Source organism: Bombina bombina, chromosome 2 (genome assembly GCF_027579735.1).
Source record: "Bombina bombina isolate aBomBom1 chromosome 2, aBomBom1.pri, whole genome shotgun sequence".
Lineage (NCBI taxonomy): Eukaryota > Metazoa > Chordata > Amphibia > Anura > Bombinatoridae > Bombina > Bombina bombina.
Window position 1 is genome coordinate 339,496,301 of NC_069500.1, and position 27,609 is coordinate 339,523,909.

A 27,609-nucleotide genomic window follows, 5' to 3' on the forward strand; every position below is an offset into this window, starting at 1 on the left:
TGAAAACAATAAAATGTTAAAAATGGGGTCAGCTTCATGTTGAAGGTAGGTTTAATTTCATGAAATACTCAATGCTACACTTACCATAAAATACAAAGTCACTTTCAACATCAATCGCAGTACTATAGGTATTGTACATAGAAAACTGAATGTTGTTATCTCAAAAAATTAGAACAAGTATCTATCCCACATTTTGTTATACTTGGGTTAAATAAATAAATAAATAAATATATATATATATATATATAAAATATTTTTTTATGTTTTCTGGAATATCTACTTTAATATACAATAATGCAGATGTGGCTTTAATAAAAAAAAAAAGAAAGTTATAATGATACAGAAAAACTAAAAGCAATTTACAAAAGGTGACAAGGACCTAAGCAAAGATTTTCAATCTTACAGGGAGGCAAATATTAAATGTAAACATACCATTAATGAAATACAGTATCTAACATACCATATACCTGCATATATCTTTATTTAAAACATAGTCTATCTGGTTAATTTCACTGGGACACACATACTTGTCCCAGCTAAAAGGATAATCCAGTTCTAGTCCAAGGACAGCTTGTTAAACAACTTACAATTATGTAAATCTTTTATAAGTAACTGGCAGTCAGGAGTAAAACCTTGGCTCTCCTGATGTTTTGGAACTACATTTCCCATGATGCTCAGACAGCCTAAAGAATGTCTTAGCATCATGGGAAATGTAGTTCCAAAACATCTGGAGAGCCAAGGTTGCTGACCCCTTGTCCAGACCATACAATGCAGAGTACAAAACAATGACTAAAAAGCTAAATTTCAAGGGTGATACTGGAACTTTGCTATTTATTCCTAGCTTCCTTTATTGTGGTTTAAAGGGACAGTAAACCCAGAGAAAAACTTTACAATTTTAAAAAATACCCTATGTATTACTTACAAACAATTTTATTAAATTGTGTATAAACTTACATTATATCCATTAAAAATTGTATAAAAAAACTTTACTACAGGGGAGTGTCAACAGACCACCCATGGGTTTGCTGCTTTTGTACTCGCTTTACTTTAAAATTATGGGCCATCCAATTATAGCAATATTGATTGTGCTATAACTAGATGCTATGAGCACACATGTCAGTCTTCAGAGGTTTACAAAGAGCTGCAGAAGGAACTTGTCGCGCTATGGTACCAAAATAAAGAGGACCAGCAGTTAAGCTTTCCAAGTGTGCAAGCTTAGGTGGGAGGTAATGGAGACATAATTGTGTCATCAGGAGACCAGCACAATAGTTCAGAAAACACACCCTAATAAGGTGCGGATTAGGGAGGAGGACTGATGCCGGATGCCTAACGGCTCATACATAGTAATGTAAGTTATAAAAAATTATATGTCATTATTTCTCCAACATTGGTGTGTCCGGTCCACGGCGTCATCCTTACTTGTTGGAATATCTCTTCCCCAACAGGAAATGGCAAAGAGTCCCAGCAAAGCTGGCCATATAGTCCCTCCTAGGCTCCGCCCACCCCAGTCATTCTCTTTGCCGTTGCACAGGCAACATCTCCACGGAGATGGTTAAGAGTATGTGGTGTTTAGTTGTAGTTTTTTTATTCTACTATCAAGAGTTTGTTATTTTAAAATAGTGCTGGTATGTACTATTTACTCTGAAACAGAAAAAAGATGAAGATTTCTGTTTGTGAGAGGAAGATGATTTTAGCAGACAGTAACTAAAATCGATTGCTGTTTCCACATAGGACTGTTGAGATGAAGTAACTTCAGTTGGGGGAAACAGTTAGCAGACTTTTCTGCTTAAGGTATGACTAGCCATATTTCTAACAAGACTGTGTAATGCTGGAAGGCTGTCATTTCCCCTCATGGGGACCAGTAAGCCATTTTCTTAGTCTCAAACAGAATAAAGGGCTTAATATGGGCTATAAAACTGGTAGACACTTTTATGGGCTAAATTGATTGCTTTATTTGGACATTTTATACATGTTTATGCTGATAATTCACACTTATAAACTTGGGGAACGTTTTTTAACGTCAGGCACTATGTTAGACACCTTTTCCAGTCAGGAAGGGCCTTCCCAGTTGTAGGCTGAGCCTCATTTTCGCGCCTTTAGTGCGCAGTTGTTTTTGAGTACAAGACATGCAGATGCATGTGTGAGGACTTGAGAGTAGTTGGAAAAGTTCCTAGAAGGCGTCATTTGGTATCGTATTCCCCTCTGGGCTTGGTAAAGTCACAGCAAAGGCTGTAGCTGGGACTGTATAGGGATTAAATCTGTAACCGGCTCCGGTTTCGTTATTTTAAGGGTTAAAGCTCTGAAAATTGGTGTGCAATACTTTTAATGCGTTAAGACACTGTGGTGAAATTTTGGTAAATTTTGAACAATTCCTTCATATATTTTCACATATTCAGTAATAAAGTAATAAAATTTAAAGAGACAGTAACGGTTTTGTTTTAAAACGGTTTTTGTGCTTTATTGACAAGTTTAAGCCTGTTTAACATGTCTGTGCCTTCAGATAAGCTATGTTCTATATGTATGAAAGCCAATGTGTCTCCCCCTTCAAAATTGTGTGATAATTGTGCCATAGCGTCCAAACAAAGTAAGGACAGTACTGCCACAAATAATGAAATTGCCCAAGATGATTCCTCAGATGAAGGGAGTAGACATGGTTCTACATCATCTCCTTCTGTGTCTACGCCAGTTTTGCCCACGCAGGAGGCCCCTAGTACTTCTAGCGCGCCAATGCTTATTACCATGCAACAATTGACGGCTGTAATGGATAACTCCATAGCAAATATTTTATCCAAAATGCCTGCATATCAGAGAAAGCGCGATTGCTCTGTTTTAAACACTGAAGAGCAGGAGGGCGCTGATGATAATTGTTCTGTCATACCCTCACACCAATCTGAAGGGGCCATGAGGGAGGTTTTGTCAGATGGGGAAATTTCAGATTCAGGAAAAATTTCTCAACAGGCTGAACCTGATGTTGTGACATTTAAATTTAAATTAGAACATCTCCGCGCACTGCTTAAGGAGGTGTTATCTACTCTGGATGATTGTGACAACTTGGTCATTCCAGAAAAATTATGCAAGATGGACAAGTTCCTAGAGGTTCCGGTGCACCCCGACGCTTTTCCTATACCCAAGCGGGTGGCGGACATAGTGAATAAGGAGTGGGAGAAGCCCGGCATACCTTTTGTTCCCCCTCCTATATTTAAGAAATTATTTCCTATGGTCGACCCCAGAAAGGACTTATGGCAGACAGTCCCTAAGGTCGAGGGGGCAGTTTCTACTCTAAACAAGCGCACTACTATTCCTATCAAAGATAGTTGTGCTTTCAAAGATCCTATGGATAAAAAATTGGAAGGTTTGCTTAAAAAGATTTTTGTACAGCAAGGTTACCTTCTACAACCCATTTCGTACATTGTTCCTGTCACTACAGCAGCGTGGTTCTGGTTCGAAGAACTAGAAAAGTCGCTCAGTAGAGAGACTCCATATGAGGAGGTTATGGACAGAGTTCACGCACTTAAGTTGGCTAACTCTTTTATTTTAGATGCCGCTTTGCAATTAGCTAGATTAGCGGCGAAAAATTCAGGGTTTGCAATTGTGGCGCGCAGAGCGCTTTGGCTAAAGTCTTGGTCAGCGGATGTATCATCCAAGCCAAAATTGCTTAACATCCCCTTCAAGGGTAAAACTCTCTTTGGACCAGAATTAAAAGAGATTATCTCAGACATCACTGGGGGAAAGGGCCACGCCCTCCCACAAGATAGGCCTTTCAAGGCCAAGAATAAGTCTAATTTTCGTTCCTTTCGTAATTTCAGGAACGGACCGGCCTCTAATTCTGCATCCTCTAAGCAAGAGGGTAATGCCTCACAGTCCAAACCAGCCTGGAAACCGATGCAAGGCTGGAACAAGGGTAAGCAGACCAAGAAGCCTGCTACCGCTAACAAAACAGCATGAAGGAGTAGCCCCCGATCCGGGCCCGGATCTAGTGGGGGGCAGACTCTCTCTCTTTGCTCAGGTTTGGGCAAGAGATGTTCAGGATCCCTGGACGCTAGAAATAGTTTCTCAGGGTTATCTTCTGGAATTCAAGGAACTACCCCCAAGGGGAAGGTTCCACATGTCTCACTTATCCTCAAACCAAATAAAGAGACAGGCGTTCTTACATTGTGTAGAAGACCTGCTAAAGATGGGAGTGATACACCCAGTTCCAATGAAGGAACAAGGAATGGGTTTTTACTCAAATCTGTTCGTAGTTCCCAAAAAAGAGGGAACCTTCAGACCAATTCTGGATTTAAAAATCCTAAACAAATTTCTCAGGGTACCATCGTTCAAAATGGAAACCATTCGAACGATTCTACCCACTATCCAGGAAAGTCAATTTATGACTACCGTGGATCTAAAGGATGCATACCTACATATTCCTATCCACAAAGAACATCATCAGTTCCTAAGGTTCGCCTTTCTGGACAAACATTACCAGTTTGTGGCCCTCCCATTCGGATTAGCCACTGCTTCAAGGATTTTCACAAAGGTACTCGGGTCCCTTCTAGCGGTTCTAAGACCGAGGGGCATTGCAGTAGTACCATACTTGGACGACATTCTAATACAAGCGTCGTCCCTTTCAAAAGCAAAGGCTCATACAGACATCGTTCTGGCCTTTCTCAGATCTCACGGATGGAAGGTGAACATAGAAAAAAGTTCTCTGTCTCCGTCAACAAGAGTTCCCTTCCTGGGAACAATAATAGATTCCTTAGAAATGAGGATCTTTCTGACAGATGTCAGAAAGTCAAAACTTCTAAGCACTTGTCAAGTTCTTCATTCTGTTCCACGTCCTTCCATAGCCCAGTGCATGGAAGTAGTAGGGTTGATGGTTGCAGCAATGGACATAGTTCCTTTTGCGCAAATTCATCTAAGACCATTACAACTGTGCATGCTGAAACAGTGGAATGGGGACTATACAGATTTGTCTCCAGTGATTCAAGTAGATCAGAAGACCAGAGATTCACTCCGTTGGTGGATATCCCTGGACCACCTATCCCAGGGAATGAGCTTCCGCAGACCAGAGTGGGTCATTGTCACAACCGACGCCAGTCTAGTTGGCTGGGGTGTGGTCTGGGAATCCCTGAAAGCTCAGGGACTGTGGTCTCGGGAAGAGTCTCTTCTCCCGATAAACATTCTGGAACTAAGAGCGATATTCAATGCTCTCAGGGCTTGGCCTCAGCTTGCAAAGGCCAGATTCATAAGATTCCAATCAGACAACATGAAGACTGTTGCGTATATCAATCATCAGGGGGGAACAAGGAGTTCCCTGGCGATGAAAGAAGTAACCAAAATAATACAATGGGCGGAGAATCACTCCTGCCATCTATCTGCGATCCACATCCCAGGTGTGGAAAACTGGGAAGCGGATTATCTGAGTCGTCAGACATTCCATTCGGGGGAGTGGGAACTCCACCCGGAGATTTTTGCCCAGTTGACTCAATTATGGGGCATTCCAGACATGGATCTGATGGCGTCTCGTCAGAACTTCAAGGTTCCTTGCTACGGGTCCAGATCCAGGGATCCCAAGGCGACTCTAGTGGATGCACTAGTAGCGCCTTGGACCTTCAACCTAGCTTATGTGTTCCCACCGTTTCCTCTCATTACCAGGCTGGTAGCCAGGATCAAACAGGAGAGGGTCTCGGTGATCTTGATAGCTCCTGCGTGGCCACGCAGGACTTGGTATGCAGACCTGGTGAATATGTCATCGGTTCCACCATGGAAGCTACCTTTGAGACAGGACCTTCTTGTTCAGGGTCCATTCGAACATCCAAATCTGGTCTCCCTCCAGCTGACGGCTTGGAGATTGAACGCTTGATTCTATCAAAGCGTGGGTTTTCAGATTCGGTGATTGATACTCTGGTTCAGGCCAGAAAACCGGTAACTAGAAAGATTTACCATAAGATATGGAAAAGATATATCTGCTGGTGTGAATCCAAGGGATTCCCTTGGAATAAGGTAAAAATTCCTAAGATTCTTTCCTTTCTGCAAGAAGGTTTGGATAAAGGATTATCTGCGAGTTCTCTAAAGGGACAGATTTCTGCTTTATCTGTCTTACTACACAAACGACTGGCAGCTATGCCAGATGTTCAAGCATTTGTTCAGGCTCTGGTTAGGATCAAGCCTGTTTACAGACCTTTGACTCCTCCCTGGAGTTTAAATCTAGTTCTTTCAGTTCTTCAAGGGGTTCCGTTTGAACCTTTACATTCCATAGATATTAAGTTGTTATCTTGGAAAGTTTTGTTTTGGTTGCTATTTCTTCTGCTAGAAGAGTTTCAGAGTTATCTGCTCTGCAGTGTTCTCCGCCCTATCTGGTGTTCCACGCAGATAAGGTGGTTTTGCGTACTAAGCCTGGTTTCCTTCCAAAGGTTGTTTCTAACAAAAATATTAACCAGGAGATAGTTGTACCTTCTTTGTGTCCGAATCCAGTTTCAAAGAAGGAACGTTTGTTACACAATTTGGACGTAGTCCGTGCTCTAACATTCTATTTAGAAGCTACAAAAGATTTCAGACAAACATCTTCTCTGTTTGTCGTCTATTCTGGTAAAAGGAGAGGTCAAAAAGCGACTTCTACCTCTCTTTCCTTTTGGCTTAAAAGCATCATCCGATTGGCTTACGAGACTGCCGGACGGCAGCCTCCTGAAAGAATCACAGCTCACTCCACTAGGGCTGTGGCTTCCACATGGGCCTTCAAGAACGAGGCTTCTGTTGATCAGATATGTAAAGCAGCTACTTGGTCTTCACTGCACACTTTTGCCAAATTTTACAAATTTGATACTTTTGCTTCTTCGGAGGCTATTTTTGGGAGAAAGGTTTTGCAAGCCGTGGTGCCTTCCATTTAGGTAACCTGATTTGCTCCCTCCCTTCATCCGTGTCCTAAAGCTTTGGTATTGGTTCCCACAAGTAAGGATGACGCCGTGGACCGGACACACCAATGTTGGAGAAAACAGAATTTATGCTTACCTGATAAATTACTTTCTCCAACGGTGTGTCCGGTCCACGGCCCGCCCTGGTTTTTTAATCAGGTCTGATGAATTATTTTCTCTAACTACCATATGGTTTCTCCTATATTTTTCCTCCTGTCCGTCGGTCGAATGACTGGGGTGGGCGGAGCCTAGGAGGGACTATATGGCCAGCTTTGCTGGGACTCTTTGCCATTTCCTGTTGGGGAAGAGATATTCCCACAAGTAAGGATGACGCCGTGGACCGGACACACCGTTGGAGAAAGTAATTTATCAGGTAAGCATAAATTCTGTTTTTATTTTTTATAGCTTACATAATATAACTATTACATAATAAACTGCTCTTTCCTGAATTCACTCTTATCTTTCTCACAGGTCTTTTTCTGTGTCATTTGCCAGCGACTCCTCCTCTCCTATGCCTCTGTCTGTTTGAGTGCCTCAAGGATCTGTTCTGGGTCCTCTACTCTTCTCCATCTATACTTCTTCACTGGGTAAACTTACTAACAGTTATGGCTTCAAATATCACCTCTATGCTGACGACACTCAGATCTATCACTCCACCCCTTCTCTCCCGACTGTTTATCTGGTATTTCTTCCTGGATGGCCTCTCACCGCCTAAAGATTAACATGTCCAAGACCGAGCTCCTTCTTATCCCACCCCCTCAAGCTCTATGCCGACTTGTGACTTTTCTATCCCTGTTGACGGCATCACCATTTCCCCAAGTCTGCTGCCTCTGAGTTACACTTGACTCAAACTCAAATCTGTCCTTCGTACCCCATATCCAATTGCTTTCTACATCCTGCCGCAACTATCTACGCAATATTTCCAAGATTCAACCTTTTCTGTGCGCTAACACCACAAAGCAAATAATCCACTGCCTTGTTATTTCCCGACTTGACTACTGCAATAACCTACTTACTGGCCTTCCTCTTTCCTGCCTCTCCCCCCCCATTAATCCGTCCTAAATGCCTCTACAAAGCTGATCCACCTTTCCTGTCGCTCTGTATCTGCTGCACCTCTCTGCGAGTCCCTTCATTCACAGCAGAATTAAATTGAAAATTCTCACCCTTGCATACAAAGCGCTCACCAACTCCGCTCCCCTCTACCTATCCTCTCTAATAAACAAGTATACTCCAGCCTGCCCACTAAGATCCAACAATGACCTGCTCCTTGCATCTGCGACTATCACCTCCTCTCATGCTAGACTGCAGGACTTCTGTCATGCAGCACCTACCCTCTGGAACACTCTCCCTCGTGCTGTCAGACTTTGCCCTAATCTTTCTTCCTTTAAATCCTCTCTGAATACTTTTCTGTTCAGAGAAGCCAACTACCCAACTCAATAATAAATGAATTTCTCTTACCTAATAACATTTCCCTCATCTAACTCTGCATTAACATCTTAATCAATCTTGCAGTCCTCACCTCCTGTTTCTCAACCTCCTACCCTTCTAGATTGTAAGTTCCCACAGGAATATTGCCCTTAATTCCTCCTGTATGTGTTTGTAAATTTTGTACTCTCTCTTATATTGTTTTTTTAAATGAATTGTATCCATGGACAGCTCTGCGGAATATGTTGGCGCTTCATAAATAAAGTATAATAATAATATAACTAGTTAAATAAATTTGAAATACGAAATTTTATTTTTCAATGTTTACTGGCACTTTAAACCCGCTTGTCTATCCTTTCCCATTACCTTTGCTCTGTTAAGAGTACTGGACATACAAAAATGATTCTTCATTCTTCTAAAAATGAAATAGCCTTGCAAACGTGAGGCAACTAGCCCCTGTGAGGCCTGGGGGAGCTACAATAGTGAATAGAGATGCATAACAAAACCCTAAGACTGTACTCAAAAAGTATTATAGTGTGAATTAAAAGTGGATTTCAAATGTCCAAAGACAGAAATGGAATATATGCAATAACAAAAAAACCTCAGCAATAGAAAACCTAAAAAACCTGGTTTTTGTTCCAAATATTTTAGGTCCACAGTGATATGCCTTGTCTACATAATATATTCACTGTAAAAGAGCACAGAATGCTTATGTTAGTATTATTTATGATGACACTTGAACCTAGTTAAAAGGGACATGAAACCCAATTTTTTTTCTTTCATAATTCAGAAAGAGCATGTGATTTTAAACAACTTTCCAATTTACTTCTATTATCTAATTTGTTTAGTTGTGTTGGTATCCCTTGTTGAAAAGGATATCTAGGTAGGCTCAGGAACTGCTGATTGGTGGTTGCACATATATGCCTGATGTCATTGGCTCACCTAATGTGTTAACTAGCTCACAGTTGTGCATTGCTACTTTTTCAACAAAGAATTCCAAGAGAATGAAGCAAATTAGATAATAGAAGTAAATTGGAAACTTGTTTAAAATTGTATTCTCTACCTGAACCAAGAAAGACAAAAATTGGGTTTCATGTCCCTTTAAATATATAGTTATTAAAAAGAAAAACTTCTTTCTGCAATGCAGCACACTACATAAGCATGTCTTTGTAGGCTTGTGTAAGTATCTATTAAATAGAATGCTTTCTTATTTATTTATTGTAATCCAGAGTAAGAACAGTTGTACTACTATTTATTACAGCTATATTTCTTCAGTTCAGTGATTTGTTAACTTTCGCAATCAGACATAAACCACAAACGTGTTGCCTGCAGTATATCTCTATACATTAACATATCTGCCTTTAAAGGAACATGAAACTTTCATGGTTCAGACAGAGCATGCAATTTTAAGAGACTTTTCAATTTACTTTTATTTTCAAATGCACTTTTTATCTTTTCTTTGTCAAACAGCATACCTAGATATGCTCAGGAACAGCAATACTCTGTTTTGAGCTAGCTGGTGATTGGTGGCTACTGGCTACACACATATGCCTCTTGTCATTGGCTCACCAGATGTATTCAGTTACATCCCAATAGTGCATTGCTGTTATGGTACTGACTTTATGTACTTAAACTTTTGCATGCAAGCAATATCATAATAATAAAACATCCTAACACATTTTCTCTCTGCATTTTTGTCCCTTTAAACCTATAAAATACTTTCATAGCAATTTGATGCGTATTATAAGACATTTTGCTTGATTTTCCATACTGTTGTTTTATAGCAGTATTAAGCTAAATATAAATCAATTATAATCTCAGCAGTTTTATTTTCACCTAGGCTATCTGAGAAATGCATTTGATATAGAGCTTTATAAAACACTTTGTGCTAGCGTCTACATCACAGTATGGTTGATAGAGATAGCAGCAGAATTAATTGACATGTTAACATTCCCTAAAGCAAACTCAGATTTTTCTAGCTACATCTAACAAGATATATTTGTGCTGCTAGTGGGTGGTCAGAAAACCCCAGAGTTCATTGTGTGAAATGAATTAAGAACACACTGTTAAATTAGGACTTCTATCTTAACAAAGGAAGCAAATTAAAGCATAAATAGGATATTTTAGCTTATTCCTTAAAGAGACTTTATGGATGAAAACTAAAATACATTTTTTTGTAAAAACTATAAATGTTTTATAAATTGCCTTTACTTTTCATGTGACCTGCAGAGCATTGCGACATAGGTCACATGCCCTTGTATTCTCTGATTGCTCTGTAAGATGTAGCACGCTTTAAATATTAGTATATGCTCCTCAGGTTGCAAGCACAATTAAAATGCATCACTAAATCATTTTTCCTAAACATGTATAAGAGAAAAATTATTCTAATTTAAAGTGACATGAAACAAGATTCAGATAGAGGATACAACTTTAAATAACTTTCCAAAGTATTACAATAATCCAAGTTGCTTTGTTCTCCTGTTATCCTTTGTCGAAGAGCAAACTTAAGTAGGCTCAGGAGCAGCAATTCACTACTGGGAGCTAACTGCTGATTGGTGATATATATATATATATATATATATATATATATATATATATATATTGTATGTATATATATATATATATATATATATATATATATATATGTCCCTAGTGATTGGATCACTCAATGTGTTCAGCTAGCTCCCAGTAGTTATTTGCTGCTGCTTCAACAAAGGGAAAAAAAAATAATAGAAGTAAACTAGAAAGTTGTGTCCGATTGTATGCTCAATATCAATCATAATAGAAAAATGTTGGGTATTATGTACCCTTAAAATACAACTTAATTTTAATTAGTACCTCCTATACATGAAAGAGTACAATTTTATCTTTCAAAGAAAATAAACAAAGTATATATTTATTTTATAGATTCTTGTAAATTATAAGCATTTTAGAAAGCTATAATCCTCACACACACACACATATATATATTATTCATATATTCATATATATATGAAACACGGGTTTACCACCCTACATGGAATCACAATATAAGCACCTAACAGAAACGAAAAACATAGTGACTATTTGAGTCACTATGGATGATAACTGCCTTTTGTGTTTGGATTCAGGTTTTGTTCACTTAAATAATAGAATTCATTACATATGTGCAATTAAAACTATATATTTTTTCATAAATATAAACAATTGTAGTTATGAAATAACATTCTAATTTATGTTGTTATAATAAAAATGTGGATCTTCCAATTACGGTTAAAAGTTAAAGTGCATACTTCAAATTTAACACTGCTATTTCTTTCATGTAATTGGCAAGAGTCCATGAGCTAGTGACGTATGGGATATACAATCCTACTAGGAGGTTTCCCAAACCTCAAAATGCCTATAAATACACCCCTTGCCACACCCAAAATTCAGTTTTACAAACTTTGCCTCCTATAGAAGTGGTGAAGTAAGTTTGTGCTAAGATTTCTACGTTGATATGCGCTTCTCAGCATTTTGAAGCCCGATTCCTCTCAGAGTACAGTGAATGCCAGAGGGATGTGAAGGGATTATCACCTATTGAATTCTATGGTTTTCCTTGCAGGAAATCTTTTTCATAGGTTCTCCGTTATCGGTCGTAGAGATTCATATCCTACCTCCCTTTTTCAGATCGACGATATACTCTCATATTCAATTACCTCTACTGATAACTGTTTCAGTACTGGTTTGGCTATCTGCTATATGTGGATGGGTGTCTTTCGGTAAGTATGTTTTCATTACTTAAGACACTCTCAGCTATGGTTTGGCACTTTATATATTAATATAAAGTTCTAAATATATGTATTGTACTTATATTTGCCATGAGTCAGGTTTATGTATATTTCCTTTTGCAGACTATCCGTTTCATATTTGGGAAAAAAACATATTTAGGAAAACTGTTTTTTCATTAAATTACTGAGGTTTATTGCATCATTTTTGGCGCAAGAATTTTTTGGCACGAAGGTTCATCCGGTGACGCAAATTCGTCATTTCCGGCGTCTTAGTTGACTCCGAGTTTCCTTGCACAAGGTTGCCGAGTGTGTCATTTCTGGATGTTGTTAGTGCCCAAAAAATGTATTTTGCGTTGTGCGTTGTGTTTCATTATTTAAGACCCCATTCCTATATGCCTTTTTATATGTCAGAGGGCTAGGCTGTTTGCATTTTTTTCCCATTCCTGAAACTGCCATATAAGGAAATTGATCATTTTGCTTTATATGTTGTTTTTTCTTTTACATTTGCAAGATGTCTCAATCTGATCCTGTCTCAGAAACCACTGTTGGAACCCTGCTGCCTGATAACAGTTCTACTAAAGCTAAGTGTATCTGTTGTAAATTTGTGGAGATTATATCTCCAGCCGTGGTATTTAATAGTTGTCATGATAAGCTTTTACATGCAGAGAATGTATCCATCAGTAATAGTACAATGCCTGTTGTTCCTTCAACATCTAATGTACATGATCCCTGTGAATATAAAAGATTTTATTGCTGATGCGATTCAGAAGGCTTTGTCTGCTATCCCGCCTTCTAATGAACATAAAAGGTCTTTTAAAACTTCTCATAAAATTGATGAAATTTCAAATGACCAGCAACATACTGAATTATCCTCCTCTGATGAGGATCTATCTGATTCAGAAGATCCTTCCTCAGATATTGACACTGACAAATCTACTTATTTATTTAAAATGGAGTATATTCATTCCTTGTTGAAAGAGGTGTTGATTATGTTGGATATTGAGGAAACTAGTCCTCTTGATACTAAAACTAGTAAACATTTAAATTCTGTTTATAAACCTCCTGTGGTTACTCCTAAGGTTTTTCCAGTTCCTGATGTTATTTCTGATATGATTTCTAAGAAATGGCATAGGCCTGGTACTTCTTTTATTCCTTCTTTAGGATTAAAAAATGTATCCTTTGTCAGCAGTTAGATTGGAGTTTTGGTGAAAAGATCCCCAAAGTTGATGGGGCTATTTCTACACTTGCCAAACGTACTACTATTCCTATGGAAGATAGTATTTCCTCTAAGGACCCTTTAGATAGGAAACTTGAATCTTATCTAAGGAAAGCTTATTTATATTCTGGCTATCTTTTCAGGCCTGCCATGTCTATGGCTGATGTTGCAGCTACATCAACTTTTTTGGTTGGAAAGTTTAGCGCAACAGGAGATGAATCCAGATTTGTCTAGCATTGTTGGCTTGCTTCAACATGCTAATCATTTTATCTGTGATGCCATTTTTGATATCATCAAAATTGATGTTAAATCTATGTCTTTAGCTATTTTAGCTAGAAGAGCTTTGTAGCTCAAATATTGGAATGCTGACATGGTATCTAAGTCTAGATTACTATCTCTTTCTTTCCAAGGTAATACTTCATTTAGTTCTCAGTTGGATTTGATTATTTCAACTGTCACTTGGGGGAATGGAGTTTTTTTTACCTCAGGATAAAAGACCTAAGGGTAAATCTAAAGCTTCTAATCGTTTTCGTTCCTTTCGACAAAATAAGGAACAGAAACCGAATCCTTCCCCCAAAGAATCTAGTTCCAATTGGAAACCTTCTTCAAGTTGGAGTAAATCCAAGCCGTTTAAGAAACAAAAACCAGCCCCCAAGTCTGCATGAAGGTGCGGCCCTCATTCCAGCTCAGCTGGTAGGGGGCAGATTAAGATTCTTCCAAAGCATTTGGGCAGATTCTGTCCAAAATCAATGGATTCAGGATATTGTCTCTCAAGGGTACATAATAGGATTCAAAGAGAGACCTCCTGTGACAAGATTTTTTCTCTCATGCATCCCAGCAAATCCAGTAAAGGCTCAGGCTTTTCTGAAGTGTGTTTCAGATCTGGAGCTTTCAGGGGTAATCATACCAGTTCCATTTCGGGAACAGGGTCTGGGGTTTTATTCAAATCTATTCATTGACCCAAAGAAAGAAAATTCATTCAGGCCAGTTCTTCTTTGAATCATTTTGTAAGAGTGCCAACTTTCAAAATGGTGACTATAAGGACTATTCTGCCTTTTGTTCAGCAAGGGCATTATATGTCCACAATAGACTTACAAGATGCATATCTTCATATTCCGATTCATCCAGATCACTATCAGTTTCTGAGATTCTATTTTCTAAACAAGCATTACCAATTTGTCGCTCTTCCATTTGGCCTAGCGACAGCTCCAAGAATCTTTTCAAAGGTTCTCGGTGCCCTACTCTCTGTAATCAGAGAACGGGGTATTGCGGTGTTTTCTTATTTGGACAATATCTTAGTACTAGCTCAGTCTTTACATTCTACAGAATCTCACACAAATCAACTAGTGCTGTTTCTTCAAAGATATGGTTGGAGGATCAATTTACCAAAAAGTTCCTTGATTCCTCAGACAAGGGTCACCTTTTTAGGTTTCCAGATAGATTCAGTGTCCATGACTCTGTCTCTAATAGACAAGAGATAAATAAAATTAGTTTCAGCTTGTCGAAACCTTCAGTCTCAATCATTCCCTTCAATAGCTATTTACATGGAAGTTTTAGGTCTCATGACTGCAGCATCGGACGCGATCCCCTTTGCTCGTTTTCATATGAGATCTCTTCAGCTTTGTATGCTGAATCAATGGTGCAGGGATTATACAAGGATATTACAATAAATATCCTTAAATCCCAATGTTCTACTCTCTCTGACTTGGTGGTTAGATCACCATCGTATAATTCTGGGGGCCTCTTTTTTTCATCCAACCTGGACTGTGATCACAACAGATGCAAGTCTTTCAGGTTTGGGACCTGTCTGGGGATCTCTGACAGCACAAGGGGTTTGGAAATCTCAAGAGGTGAGGTTACCAATCAATATTTTAGAACTCTGTGCTATTTTCAAGGCTCTTCAGGTTTGGCCTCTGTTGAAGAGCGAACCGTTCATTTGTTTTCAGACAGACAATATCACAACTGTGGCATATGTCAATCATCATGGTGGGACCCACAGTTCCCAAGCTATGAATGAAGTATCATGGATACTTTCTTGGGTGGAATCCAGCTCCTGTCTAATTTATGCGGTTCATATCCCAGGTGTAGACACTTGGGAAGCGGATTATCTCAGCCGTCAGACTTTACATCCCGGGGAGTGGTCACTCCATCCAGATGTGTTTTCTCAGATTGTTCAGATGTGGGGTCTTCCAGAAATAGATCTGATGGCTTCCCATCTAAACAAGAAACTTTCCAGGAACCTGTCCTGGTTCAGGGATCCTTAGGCGGAGGTGGTGGATGCGTTAGCAGTTCCTTGGTGTTACCAGCCTGCTTATATCTTCCCACCTCTAGTTCTTCTTCCAAGAGTGATCTCCAAGATCATCATGGAACAATCGTTTGTGTTGCTGGTAGCTCCAGCATGGCCTCACAGGTTTTGGTATGCGGATCTTGTTCAGATGTCCAGTTGCCAACCTTGGCCACTTCCTTTAAGACCAGACCTTCTGTCTCAAGGTCCGTTTTTCCATCAGGATCTCAAATCATTAAATTTGAAGGTATGGAAATGAAACGCCTAGTTCTTAGTCATAGAGGTTTCTCTGACTCAGTGATTAATACTATGTTACAGGCTCATAAATCTGTTTCTAGGAAGATTTATTATCAAGTTTGGAAGACTTATATTTCATGGTGTTCTTCTCATAAATTCTCCTGGCATTCTTTTAGAATTCCTAGAATTTTACAGTTTCTTCAGGATGGTTTAGAAAAAGGTTTGTCTGCAAGTTCCTTGAAGGGACAAATCTCTGCTCTTTCTGTTTTATTTCACAGAAAGATTGCTAAGCTTCCTGATATTCACTGTTTTGTATAGGCTTTGGTCCGTATCAAGCCTGTCATTAAATCAGTCTCTCCTCCTTGGAGTCTTAATTTGGTTTTGAAGGCTTTACAGGCTCCTCCTTTTGAGCCTATGCATTCTTTGGACATTAAACTACTTTCTTGGAAAGTATTGTTCCTTTTGGCAATCTCTTCTGCTAGAAGAGTTTCCGAATTATCTGCTCTTTCTTTATGAGTCTCCTTTTCTGATTTTCCATCAGGATAAGGCAGTTTTGTGGACTTCATTTAAATTTCTACCTAAGGTTGTGAATTCTAACAACATTAATAAAGAAATTGTTGTTCCTTCTTTGTTTCCTAATCCTAAGAAAAATTATGTTGAAGCTACTAAAGATTTCAGGAAGACTTCTAGTTTATTTGTTGTCTTTTCTGGTTCTAGGAAAGGTCAGAAGGCTTCTGCCATTTCCTTGGCATCTTGGTTAAAGCTTTTGATTCATCAAGCTCATTTGGAGTCGGGTCAGGCGCCGCCTCAGAGAATTACAGCTCATTCTACTAGATCAGTCTCCACTTTGTGGGCTTTTAAGAATGAAGCTTCAGTTGATCAGATTTGCAAAGCAGCAACTTGGTCTTCTTTGCATACATTTACTAAATTCTACCGTTTTGATGTATTTGCTTCTTTTGGAAGCAGTTTTTGGTAGAAAAGTTTTTCAGGCACTTGTTTCAGTTTGATTCCTCTGCTTATGTTTAAGTTTTTTCTTTTCATTTATGAGAATAAATTTATATTTTGGGTTGTGGATTAATTTTTTCAGCGGAAAATGGCTATTATTTTTATCCCTCCCTCTCTAGTGACTCTTTTATTGAGTTCCACATCTTGGGTATCACTATCCCATACGTCACTAGCTCATGGACTCTTGCCAATTACATGGAAGAAAACATAATTTACGTAAAAATTTACCTGATAAATTAATTTCTTTCATATTGGCAAGAGTCCATGAGACTAACATGGTGGTTATGATTTTTTGTATACAGCACAATTATTTCCAAATTCCTTTTTTTATGTTTTGTACTCCTTTCTTTATCACCCCACTACTTGGCTATTCATTAAACTGAATTGTGGGTGTGGTGAGGGGTGTATTTATAGGCATTTTGAGGTTTGGGAAACTTTGCCCCTCCTGGTAGGATTGTATATCCCATATGTCACTAGCTCATGGACTCTTGCCAATATGAAAGAAATTAATTTATCAGGTAAGTTCTTACATAAATTATGTTTTTCCACATACTCATTGGTTATAAACTCTAGTGACCTATTTTGATTTGTCTTTGTTTGGCCTCATCAGAAAAGAAAACTTATGTCACAATATGGCGGCACCATTGCTTTATGGGCAATAAATATTTTAATGGAAAGCATCTGATTGTTCTCATAGATATTAGAATTGGGAGACTGTGTTTGTATTAATAACACAGCATATAAAATATATAATGATTTGTGCCATTGTTTGTAAAGGTAAAAGAAATCTAAATTAAACTTTTAAAAAAATGTAGATTACATTAGTATATTAAAAAAAAGTACCACAATGTCATTCAGTCCTTTTTGTAAAACAACAATGTTTGCACTATAGATCATAATGGTATTGTTTCTTCACTGACTAAGTAACTGACTATTTTATCTACCTTCCCATTCCATTTTCCATATCTTTTCCCAGTTTATCGGTAGCTAAACTATTTAATTCTGTGTTTCCCATCTGTCAGTTGATGATGTGTGTTGGAAGAGAGAGTATCCACAATAATATTTATTTCCTTGTCAACCTCAGTAGTATTTATTAACATTTCAATGTTTTTCCAGGAAAATGAACACATGTATCCATCATCAGTGGCTGACATAACCAGTCCCTTACCTTTGCTTTGATAATGGTGCAATGCAGAGAACTGTTGTCTTGGTCATAATGAAGGCTGAATTCTAGAGCTCCCAGTGTAGCTAGAAAACAGACACACAGTTGAAATTAATTGGAGTTATTAAAATCACTAATCTGCAGAAAATGTTAAATAAGCAGATGCGAACATAATTCTCTCAATGAGCCATGACATGTTGAAGCTGTTTCTATAGACACAGTAAATTAAAGTTTTGCAAAGCACTGTGGTTAATTCAATGCTGAACAGTTTTGGAATAGTTACAAAAAAAAAAAAGTATAAATAATGAAACGAAATGAAACAATATCCCACTGGCATTTGGCAGGCAATTTCTCATAGGCACCATCAGAAAACCAGCAAACTTCATTTTCTTTTCTTGTGACACCACAAAATAATTTTAAAACTTAGTAGTGTGTTTTCTAGTGTATAAGTAAAATAAAAAATAAATTACATATAAGTAACATGTTACTTATATCAAGCTTAAGCTTATCCTAATGTCATAAAAGTGTTAATATACACAAAATGTATAATGATGTCTTACTTTTTATAACATCTTAAACATTTCTTGCAGATACTCACCTATAAACTTGATTTACTACTGTGGTGTCACTGTTGAAATAGAGATATCAAATTGTTGCTGTTGAAATGCAACATTTAAAATGTTACCATTGGAATGTTGTGCAAACCCAAGGCTGCCATTTAACTCTAAGCATAAGCATAACATCCAATCCTAAAATATCTAAATGGTTTGTGTTGGTTATATACTTCATAAAATTAACAACTGCTTTAAATACAATAGTTGCTTTGTTAAAGTTTAGTGTAACATTTTCTTGCCTTTAATGTGTTCCCTATAATCCATTTTAACTGCTGGAGTGTATTAAATTCTTTACAGATAGCTAATTTACCTTTATTTGTTATTTGAAATAGCTTCTGTGTCATGTTGAAACTGCCAAAGTTCAATTCTTTAATAATGGGTACATATAAGCTATGTATACAAGATCCAGCAGAGGAGGGTGGGGAAGCTAGGTACTAAAATGTTAATTTTTAATTCTAAGCATTGCCCTTTAAGTATGCAGACAGAGATAAGATAGGGAAGTCTTTGAAAGAGAGTGGTAACATACACAGGTCTGCTATCCCTGCAAGCTCAGACCTTTTTAATGGGTAGTGGTTTTAATATAGCAAACATCTATTTCATAAAGAAAATTAAAATTAAAAAGTAATTTCCCACATATTTTATACTCTGTAACTGGCATAACAAGTTACTGTAAACACATTAAGGGGAAACTATTTTATACTAAATTGTTCTTTTAAATCTACTTTATAGTTGGATTTTTGACTGTCATAAAGAATGTTATTACATTTAGGAATTCTACATTAACCCCTTAACCCAATATGAAGTATATATATATATATATATACATCATAGCTGCAGGACGCTCCAGCAGTGTCGTCTGTAAAGTTACAGCATAGAGCTGGAGTTCCTGAGCTCCGGGCCTCTGTCTGCATATGGAACCCGAGCAAGATTGGTACTCCAGTTCCATATGAAGGCAGATGCCAGATTGTTACAGATGGTGTGTCACCATCTGTAACGATCATCTGCTGGTGTGGGAGAAAAACCAGGAGGTGGTTGGGCAGTTCAGCAGCAGAGGGGGGATGGAGGGGAGAGAGAGTGGGATGACCCTACACTGCAGAAAAAAATAAAGGGAGAGAAAGGGAGGGATGGGGAGCTACACTACAGAAAAAATGTGGGGTGTGGCGTCCCAAACTGGAGGTGGGGAAACTACTCTAAAGAAAATGTATTATATATATATATATATATATATATATATATAGGTACTGGCAGACAGCTGCCAGCACTAAAGATGGCCGCAAGTAGGGGGAGGATCAGGGAGGTGGGAGGGTTGAGGAGGATCACTACACTGCAGATAAAATATATATATATAAAATAATAACAAAAAAAAAGAAAACCCTAAACTGCAGACTGTCTGCCAGTACCTAAGATGGGGATGACCAGTGGGGGTGAGGGAGGGAAGATAGCTGGAAGAGAGTGATCAGCTAGGGATCAGGGGGCAGGAGGTGTCCGGTGGGAGGGTAATCTCTAAACTAAACTAAAATTAACTTTACAAGCTAACTGATTACCCTTTCACTGCTGGGAATAATAGTGGAGAGCAGCTGCAATTAGTGGCATTCTAATTACTAAAAAGCAATGTATGTCTGCTATTTCTGAACAAAAGGGAGAAACTCAAAGTTTGTGAAAAAGTTAATGATTTTTTATATGATCACATGGTGAAATGGTGGCATGAAATATACCAAAATAGGCCTAGATCAATACCTTGGGTTGTCTACTTAAAAGATAAACTGGTACAAAGTAAATTTGTTAGATCACCAGCCTTAGATTGGTTAGGGTTAAGACAAGAGGTAAAGGGGAGTTATCCTTGTGGACACTGTGTGTACTGCCCTTATATGCAGAAAAGTAAAACTTTCTCAAGCAATAATAGCAAAGTTTATAATATAAAAGTGTTTGCAAATTGCAATTCTGTAGGTGTGGTTTATTTACTACACTGTTCCTGTCCGTATTTCTATATAGGAAAAACTAAAAGACTTTTCAAAGAAAGAGTCCAGGAACATAGGGATGATATAATATATGGCAGGGACACTAGTGTAGCGAGACACTTTGCCCAATATCATCAAAAAAATCCAGCTTCCCTAAAATTTATTGGAATTGATAGGGGAATACAAAGTGGTAGAGGTGGTGATGAAGATAATTGTCTTTTAAGAAAAGAATCTAGGTGGATATATGTTCTTCAAACATTGTCCCCGAAAGGGTTAAATGAAGTAATAGAGTATGCCCCTTTTATCAATTGAAAAGTTTATTTGTAAAAATTCTGAAACGTAGTTTTGAGCTATTTTGTATCGCTTAAAAAAGATATACAAGGATCTCTTTGACATATAGTAAGATATTTTAGCAACCTTGTTCATTCGACATGGGTGGGAAAAATTGCATTTGGGAGAATACAGTTCAGTACTGTAATTTGACTATATAAAACTGTGTGTTTTTTATGTTCAAAATCCTTAGATGCAGGTATAGAGATTCAAATTTGAAGTAGCGGTTTGTTACTATTAAGTTACACCCTCTATGCAAATTTTACCCTTGATAAGGGAGGTGAGAATACCTGTGCAAATTAGTCTTGCAAGACCCCGAATAATCGCAAGGCATTGTGGGGCGAAACGTACGTCGACTATGCTAAGGCTATGCAAGTAAACAGAGCACACCTGTGGCAGCTGAATGGAGGTTCCTTTCCTGAATGAAGCACAAACCAAGAGGGAGTGATGACACTCTGATCCGGTATTGACCGGGAAACAAATTCGGTTTGGATAAAGCATTTCTTCAAGCCGTAGCGGTCGTTCACCTAGGTGTACAGATAACACGCTGGAAGATACTGCTCAACTAAGGTACTGTCATATAAATGCTGATTTCATGTTTGGGAATATGCGCACATAATAGGATGGAACACGTTGTGCTGAACAGGTCTTTTCCTCAAATATCAGGACATTTCGTTATGATGCTATAGAAATCTCTTTCACGATAAAGCATGTCAAAGATGGTGATTTAAATTCACAAACAAAGCTTAACCAATCCCTAAGTGGTGAAATTAAAAGGAGGACGTTTTTACCTCAGTAAATGTAAATCTATCACAGCATAAATGAGAAAATGCTTTGATGTTTGTGTACAGTTTGTAAGCAATGATACAATCTTGCAGCTAAAATGTTAGAGGACGCTTTTACCTCGGAAAATGTTGCAAGTTTTTGTATATTAAGACTGCAGTTGTTATTGTAACTGTTTTATACTGTGTGATGTCATAGTTTATTACGGCATTAATCCAAAGAGGACGTTTTTACCTGGTGGACAAGCTATGTTTATACATACATGTGCAAAGTAAAATGCAATAATAATATGACACTATCTTTCATATATAACGTTCTTTGTCTCTATCTTTGCTACAAGAAAGGGTTGATCACCCTGACTTGTGTATATATATATATTTGAAATATAATGCTATTGTGTATTTGAGTGATGCATCACGTTGTGTTATACTGAAACTTTGTTGTGAATAAATGTTTCTGTGTTTGATGACAAGTCTGTCTGTGTTCTCTTGATCACTGTGTGGTGGGTGCATGCTTCTATCTGGGGCCCAGAAGAGCATAAGGTTTAGAGTGCTGAAATCCCTAGTCATTATTCTCTCTTTGCTTTATTTAAATTGTACAATACTTAATAATAGGGTCTGCCCCACTGTTTTGGTATTTAAAGGTATACCTAATGGTCCTTTTTGATAGTGGTAACTATATGGCTTGAAATTGCTAAGTTACAAAACATACTAATACTCTCCCTATATCTCTTATCGTTCATATATATATATAAAATAGGATATATCAGCACTACATTCAATATACAATGCCCCACAAAAGTAAACAGAATATGGGGCGACCCCCCAATTCACACCCTCTACCTGTGCACAGAGAGTTAAATAAATGGATACATTATATAAGAAAAAAGTAACTCTTAGTCCAGCACAATGGGATAGAATATATAATGTAAATATATATATATATAGTTTTGACAGGTAAATATAAAAACAAGGCTCTATTTCTGTTTAAATAGAGTGATAACAAAAATGCTAAAAATTCTCAGGTATTTTGGGCACGTTCTTCTCTGAAAGTCCAAGTAGCGAAGGGGTTAATTAAATTAAAAGGTACTATCTGCATACATAACTGTAGTTTTCACTATGTGACTTTTTCTAGTAATGTTTACTTAATTTTGACTTTCCTGTCCCTCTATGTCGCATGTTTTTGTTTTTATGTGCATTAAGAAAAGGAGATAGAGAGGTTGCCAGAAGAGATCAATCTCAAACAAACAAAATAAAGAAACTGGATGTGTTAGTAAGCACTTCTTAGAGACTGTAGGTGATCATAACAATATTTGTATTTATATAAACATTTACAAACCTCTTGTTTATTGTCTAAATGTCTTAAATGTGTTATCTATAGCTAACTAATCTACCAGTAAAATACCAATATTTTAACTATGTCTAATAATGTAAAGCGGTGAGTTAGATTGGTAACAATTATATTGCTTCAGCAGTGTTTAGCTTCTCATTAACAAGAGTTGGAAGTATAAATTAATTATTACTATAACCATACTTGCATCATCCGAGTCATAGCTGTTTGCTTCCTCCTCTTCCTCTTCTTGTGGTTGTCGTACAGGAGCTGCCATGGCTGAAGAGGGTGCAGCTGTGTATGATGCAGTCTGACGGAGAGGTCTATCCTCACGAACACCCATTCCGGTAAAACCTCTCTCATCCTTTGGGGCTGCTGAGTAGGCACGTTCTACTTGAGATGGAGGATTAGTATTGCCCACTAATGAAAAAAAAAAGAATAATTATGTCAAAAGTCACATAATAACATACACATTGATGCTTTCTTGTAAATATTATTTTAAAATCCCAGTATACAGTAAATTATTTCTCTTTCTCAAAGAGACTTAATTACATCTTACATTACAAAATGTACGAGAAGAAAACAAGACAGAAACCAAGAACACATACTTCAATTAAAGAAGTGTTAAAAAAATTATTTAATTGAATATCGCATAAAAATCCAGTAAAACATAGCAGTGTATATTATGTGTATGGTTATGACAAGAGGCTTCTACCTTGGCCTTCAGGAAATCTGTTTGCGGCAGCTGTCCTTGGTGCTGATCTTCCACTTGCTGGTGGAGATGAAGAGAACAGTAGTTGAAAGAACTCAGCAATGAAGAAATTATTCAGTATAGTTCTAACAAAAAATAATAATCTCCTTGACATACCTATTTTAATAGTTCTTATAGAATAAAGCGATTGCATTCCCAATTACAGTATTGATTCAATCCTTCCATACTTTCAATATTTTTGTTTTATAATTAAAATTCTCATATTCTACAGTTTTTCAAAATACATGCAATTTAGCCATCTAGTGAATTTGAATAACCCACTCATTTAAAATATGATCACAATCTAAAAACTCTTGAGGAATTATTTCCAAAAAATAATAGAGCTTTTTTTCAACATCAGCTGTATAAAAATTGCTACTGTACAAAATAAGCAATAAATAAATAAATTTGAAGCAGAAACCCCTTTAATTGCAATAAAATACCTTGCTGAGTAGTCGGATTGTTAGCATTTTGGTTTGCTGGAGGAGCCACCTTCGTGCCTTGGACAGAGTTGCCACGCCTCACACCTTTACATAGATTAAAAGAAAGTAAAAAATTTCAATGAACAAAATGTTTGAACAAGATGCTTTCTTTTGGGTGTTGTTATTTCAAGGGTTTGGACGTATCCATATTGAAAAGTCAGCAAATTGTAGCATTGAATTTATTTGGTTCCCCTATTTTAGCAGCTGTATTTGACTACAGAAGTGAAAATAATTGGGCAATAATCCATTGCAGAAAAATATGATTAACCCTTTGAGTGCTAAGCACTTTCCCACCTAGGTGCTAAGCTTTTTTTAGGTTGTTTTTATTTTTTGAAATTTTTTTTTTAATTTTTATTTCTTCAGATCCCTAAGACACTATTAGAAAGGTTAGGCGATTACCTTTCTAACGGTGGGTCCTGGGGGTTCTGTAGCTGCTTCGATGCCTGAGATACAGGCTTCTAAGCAGCATGCCCCCTGCACCTATACTTAACATTGTTAAGTATAAATAAAGTTGTGCGGTTACGTCCCATTAGTTACTGTAAATTAACCCCTTGAGTGCTAAAGACAGCTCTGAGCCGTCGTTAGCACCAAAGTGGGAAACTCTGCGACGGCTCAGAGCTGTCTTTAGCACTCAAGGGGTTAATTTACAGTAACTAATGGGTGAAGGTGGTAGGACAGTGCCACACAAAACAATTAAAAACGCCCCTAAGAATACTTGTGGTGTAATCAAAGAGACTTTTATCCAACACTCTAGTGAAAGGCACATGATACCCAAATGGTGAAACACTTAAAAGTGATGCAGCATAGCTGTAAAAAGCTTACTATAAAATATCACTTGAACATCTCTATGTAAAAAATAAAGATATTTTACCTCAAAATGTCCTAAGTATTCACACCCCATTGCAAAGGACTTTAAACAGCCAGTCAGTATGCCTGTCCCAGGACTTGCAAGGGAGCGTGCCTAATGCACACTTATGTTATTTCCCTATTCAGTTTAAGGAAGTTTACTATGAAATCTCATGAGAGTTAAGTCAAATCTTATGAGATCACAGTAAAACAGTTCATGACAACAGCACTGCTGATGTTGATTGGTTGCTGTTCATTTCTTCCTCTTTTTTTATTTAGAACCTGCAGCTGGACAGCAGCTGAAGAATAACTGTTTATACCGCATTTACTCTGGTGAGCTGAGGAATTTGTGAGGTAAAATATCTTCCTTTTTTTACATATAGATGTTCAGGGGATATTTTCCTGTCAGCATTTTACAGTTATGCTGCATCACTTTCAAGTAATTTAGCATATGAGTATTATACATAACAGAGTATGAAATAATAAAAACCACATTTGTTATTCATATAGCATGAAGAGTTCTTTGCGTTAGTTTAGGCTAAATAGGTACAATTTTATATATATATATATATATATATATATATATTCCGGAAAAATAGTCGCACTCTCAGGTCTTTTAGTGAAAATCGTAGATAATTAAAATTATCTACGATTTTCACTAAAAGACCTGAGAGTGCGACTATTTTTCCGGAATATTAATTGCATGTTGGCACCCGGGCAGATGACCATTGGAGGGTAACACTGTACAACTGATGGGATTATATATATATATATATATATATATATATATATATATATATATATATATATATATATATATAAAATTTCACATTATAATATGATAATAAAAGTAACATTTTCAAAGAGCACCCCACAAGATGATATTTATCTTAAGTGTCTAATATACAGATCCTATTAATCTTAGGCTTGCTATAAAATGTAGTTTCACGAAAATTGTGTCTATTCCAATTCATTGAAAGATCCGTGAATTGCTCCACACAGCTGGGGATTAAAGGCATTCAAATCCACCAGTTATCATGCCATATTCAAATGGTTTTGCGCCAAGTATTGTCAGATCAGAGGAAGTTAAACAGACATGTTAGTGCAATAATAAAATGTTTAGTTTATTAGAGGACTGGACAACAGCAAAAATAACCACAGGTAACTTTGTGTTTAACCTAACAAAGGGATTGAATACATAGATAAAATCCCACTCTAAAGCTGCATTGTACAACCAATCCCGAGTAGGAAACAGCAGGTAAACCAATCACGAATGGCAAATATAGCCATCATTTACCAGATGTGTGTTGCTCCGGTTAATTTTAATGTGTGCGTCTACTGTACAAAATTAAGGGACATTGTAGTCCCTTTAATGTAGATATGCCGGACAGATAGCTCAGCATGCTAAGGCACTGTGGCTGAGCTCTGTAGCAACCCAAGGGTTGCAGGTTCGATCCCCGGCGAGTTCCACTCAGCCTTTCATCCTTCTGAGGTTGATAAAATGAGCAGCGCCTTGAGAACGGGTGATTAGCAGCACTTTACAAGTACCCAATACATACATACATTGTAGTGAAAATGACTTGTGCTAATTTGAAATATAATTGTAGCACTACCAACCTCCCACAAAGTTGTTAAAGACATAAGTGAATTGGCATTTATCAGATTTTTTATTTCTATATAATATTTTTTAATAAAATTGTTAATTATATTTCATGTTGTTGTATTTACTTGAATACTTCTGATTTTTTTCTTTTGAGCTCTCCATCTCCTTTTTCCTTTGTTTTAATTCTTCTGTATTTAGATATTTCAGCAACTGTCTTTCAACCAATTAAAAAAAAAATCTGTACTAATGATTTTTATACTTTTATATTTCAGCAGACTTAATATCTTGTAAACCCATTTTGGACTTTGTCAAATGATACACCTTGGCTGCTTTTTTAATAAAAATATTTTTTCCAGGCTCACTTCAGCTGCTTATAAAACAATCTTATTTCATGGATTAAAGGGATAGTAAACACCAAAAATATTATTGTTTAAAAAGATAGATAATCCCTTTATTTACCATTTCCCAGTTTTGCATAACCAACACTATTATAGAAATATACTTTTTATCTCTGTAAATACCTTTTCCTTCTTTAAATATAGAGCGTCGCCTGCAAAAGCCGGCAACGCCAGATTTTATGCGATTTTGGTATTACATATACGGCGTAGCATACAAGTTACGCCCGTATATTTCACCGGTCGCTCGCAATTTTTACTCCCATAGGCTAACATGGGACCGTGTCGTAAATCGGTATCCAATATCCAGCGCAAGGCCTTACGTGGCAAAAATTGAGAAATCCTACTCCATTTTTACCTCGCCATAAAAGGCAGCCGTAGCAGGCCTTGGGCTGAGTATGGGAGCACCGTAACTCCCAAAAATGCCTGCAAAAATAAAGTAACACCTTACGCATGCGCAATGTCTATCTATCTGTCAACCGCAATCCCCCACCGCAATAACTAATAAAGTCTATTAACCCCTAAACTGCCATAGCCCACATAGCCT

The 27,609-nt window shown here is 37.4% G+C and overlaps 1 protein-coding gene across 1 annotated transcript in view; it reads right to left on the minus strand.

Annotated features, from left to right (window-relative positions):
- Positions 1-27,609, minus strand: part of RPH3A (rabphilin 3A) — a 496,507-nt gene that overhangs the window by 91,293 nt on the left and 377,605 nt on the right. The window contains exons 9-12 of the mRNA XM_053701695.1: positions 24,180-24,263; positions 23,701-23,757; positions 23,190-23,405; positions 17,978-18,057 (exon numbers count right to left, since the gene is read on the minus strand). Coding sequence (XP_053557670.1) covers positions 17,978-18,057; positions 23,190-23,405; positions 23,701-23,757; positions 24,180-24,263 — 437 coding nt within the window. The remainder of the gene's footprint in view (positions 1-17,977; positions 18,058-23,189; positions 23,406-23,700; positions 23,758-24,179; positions 24,264-27,609) is intronic.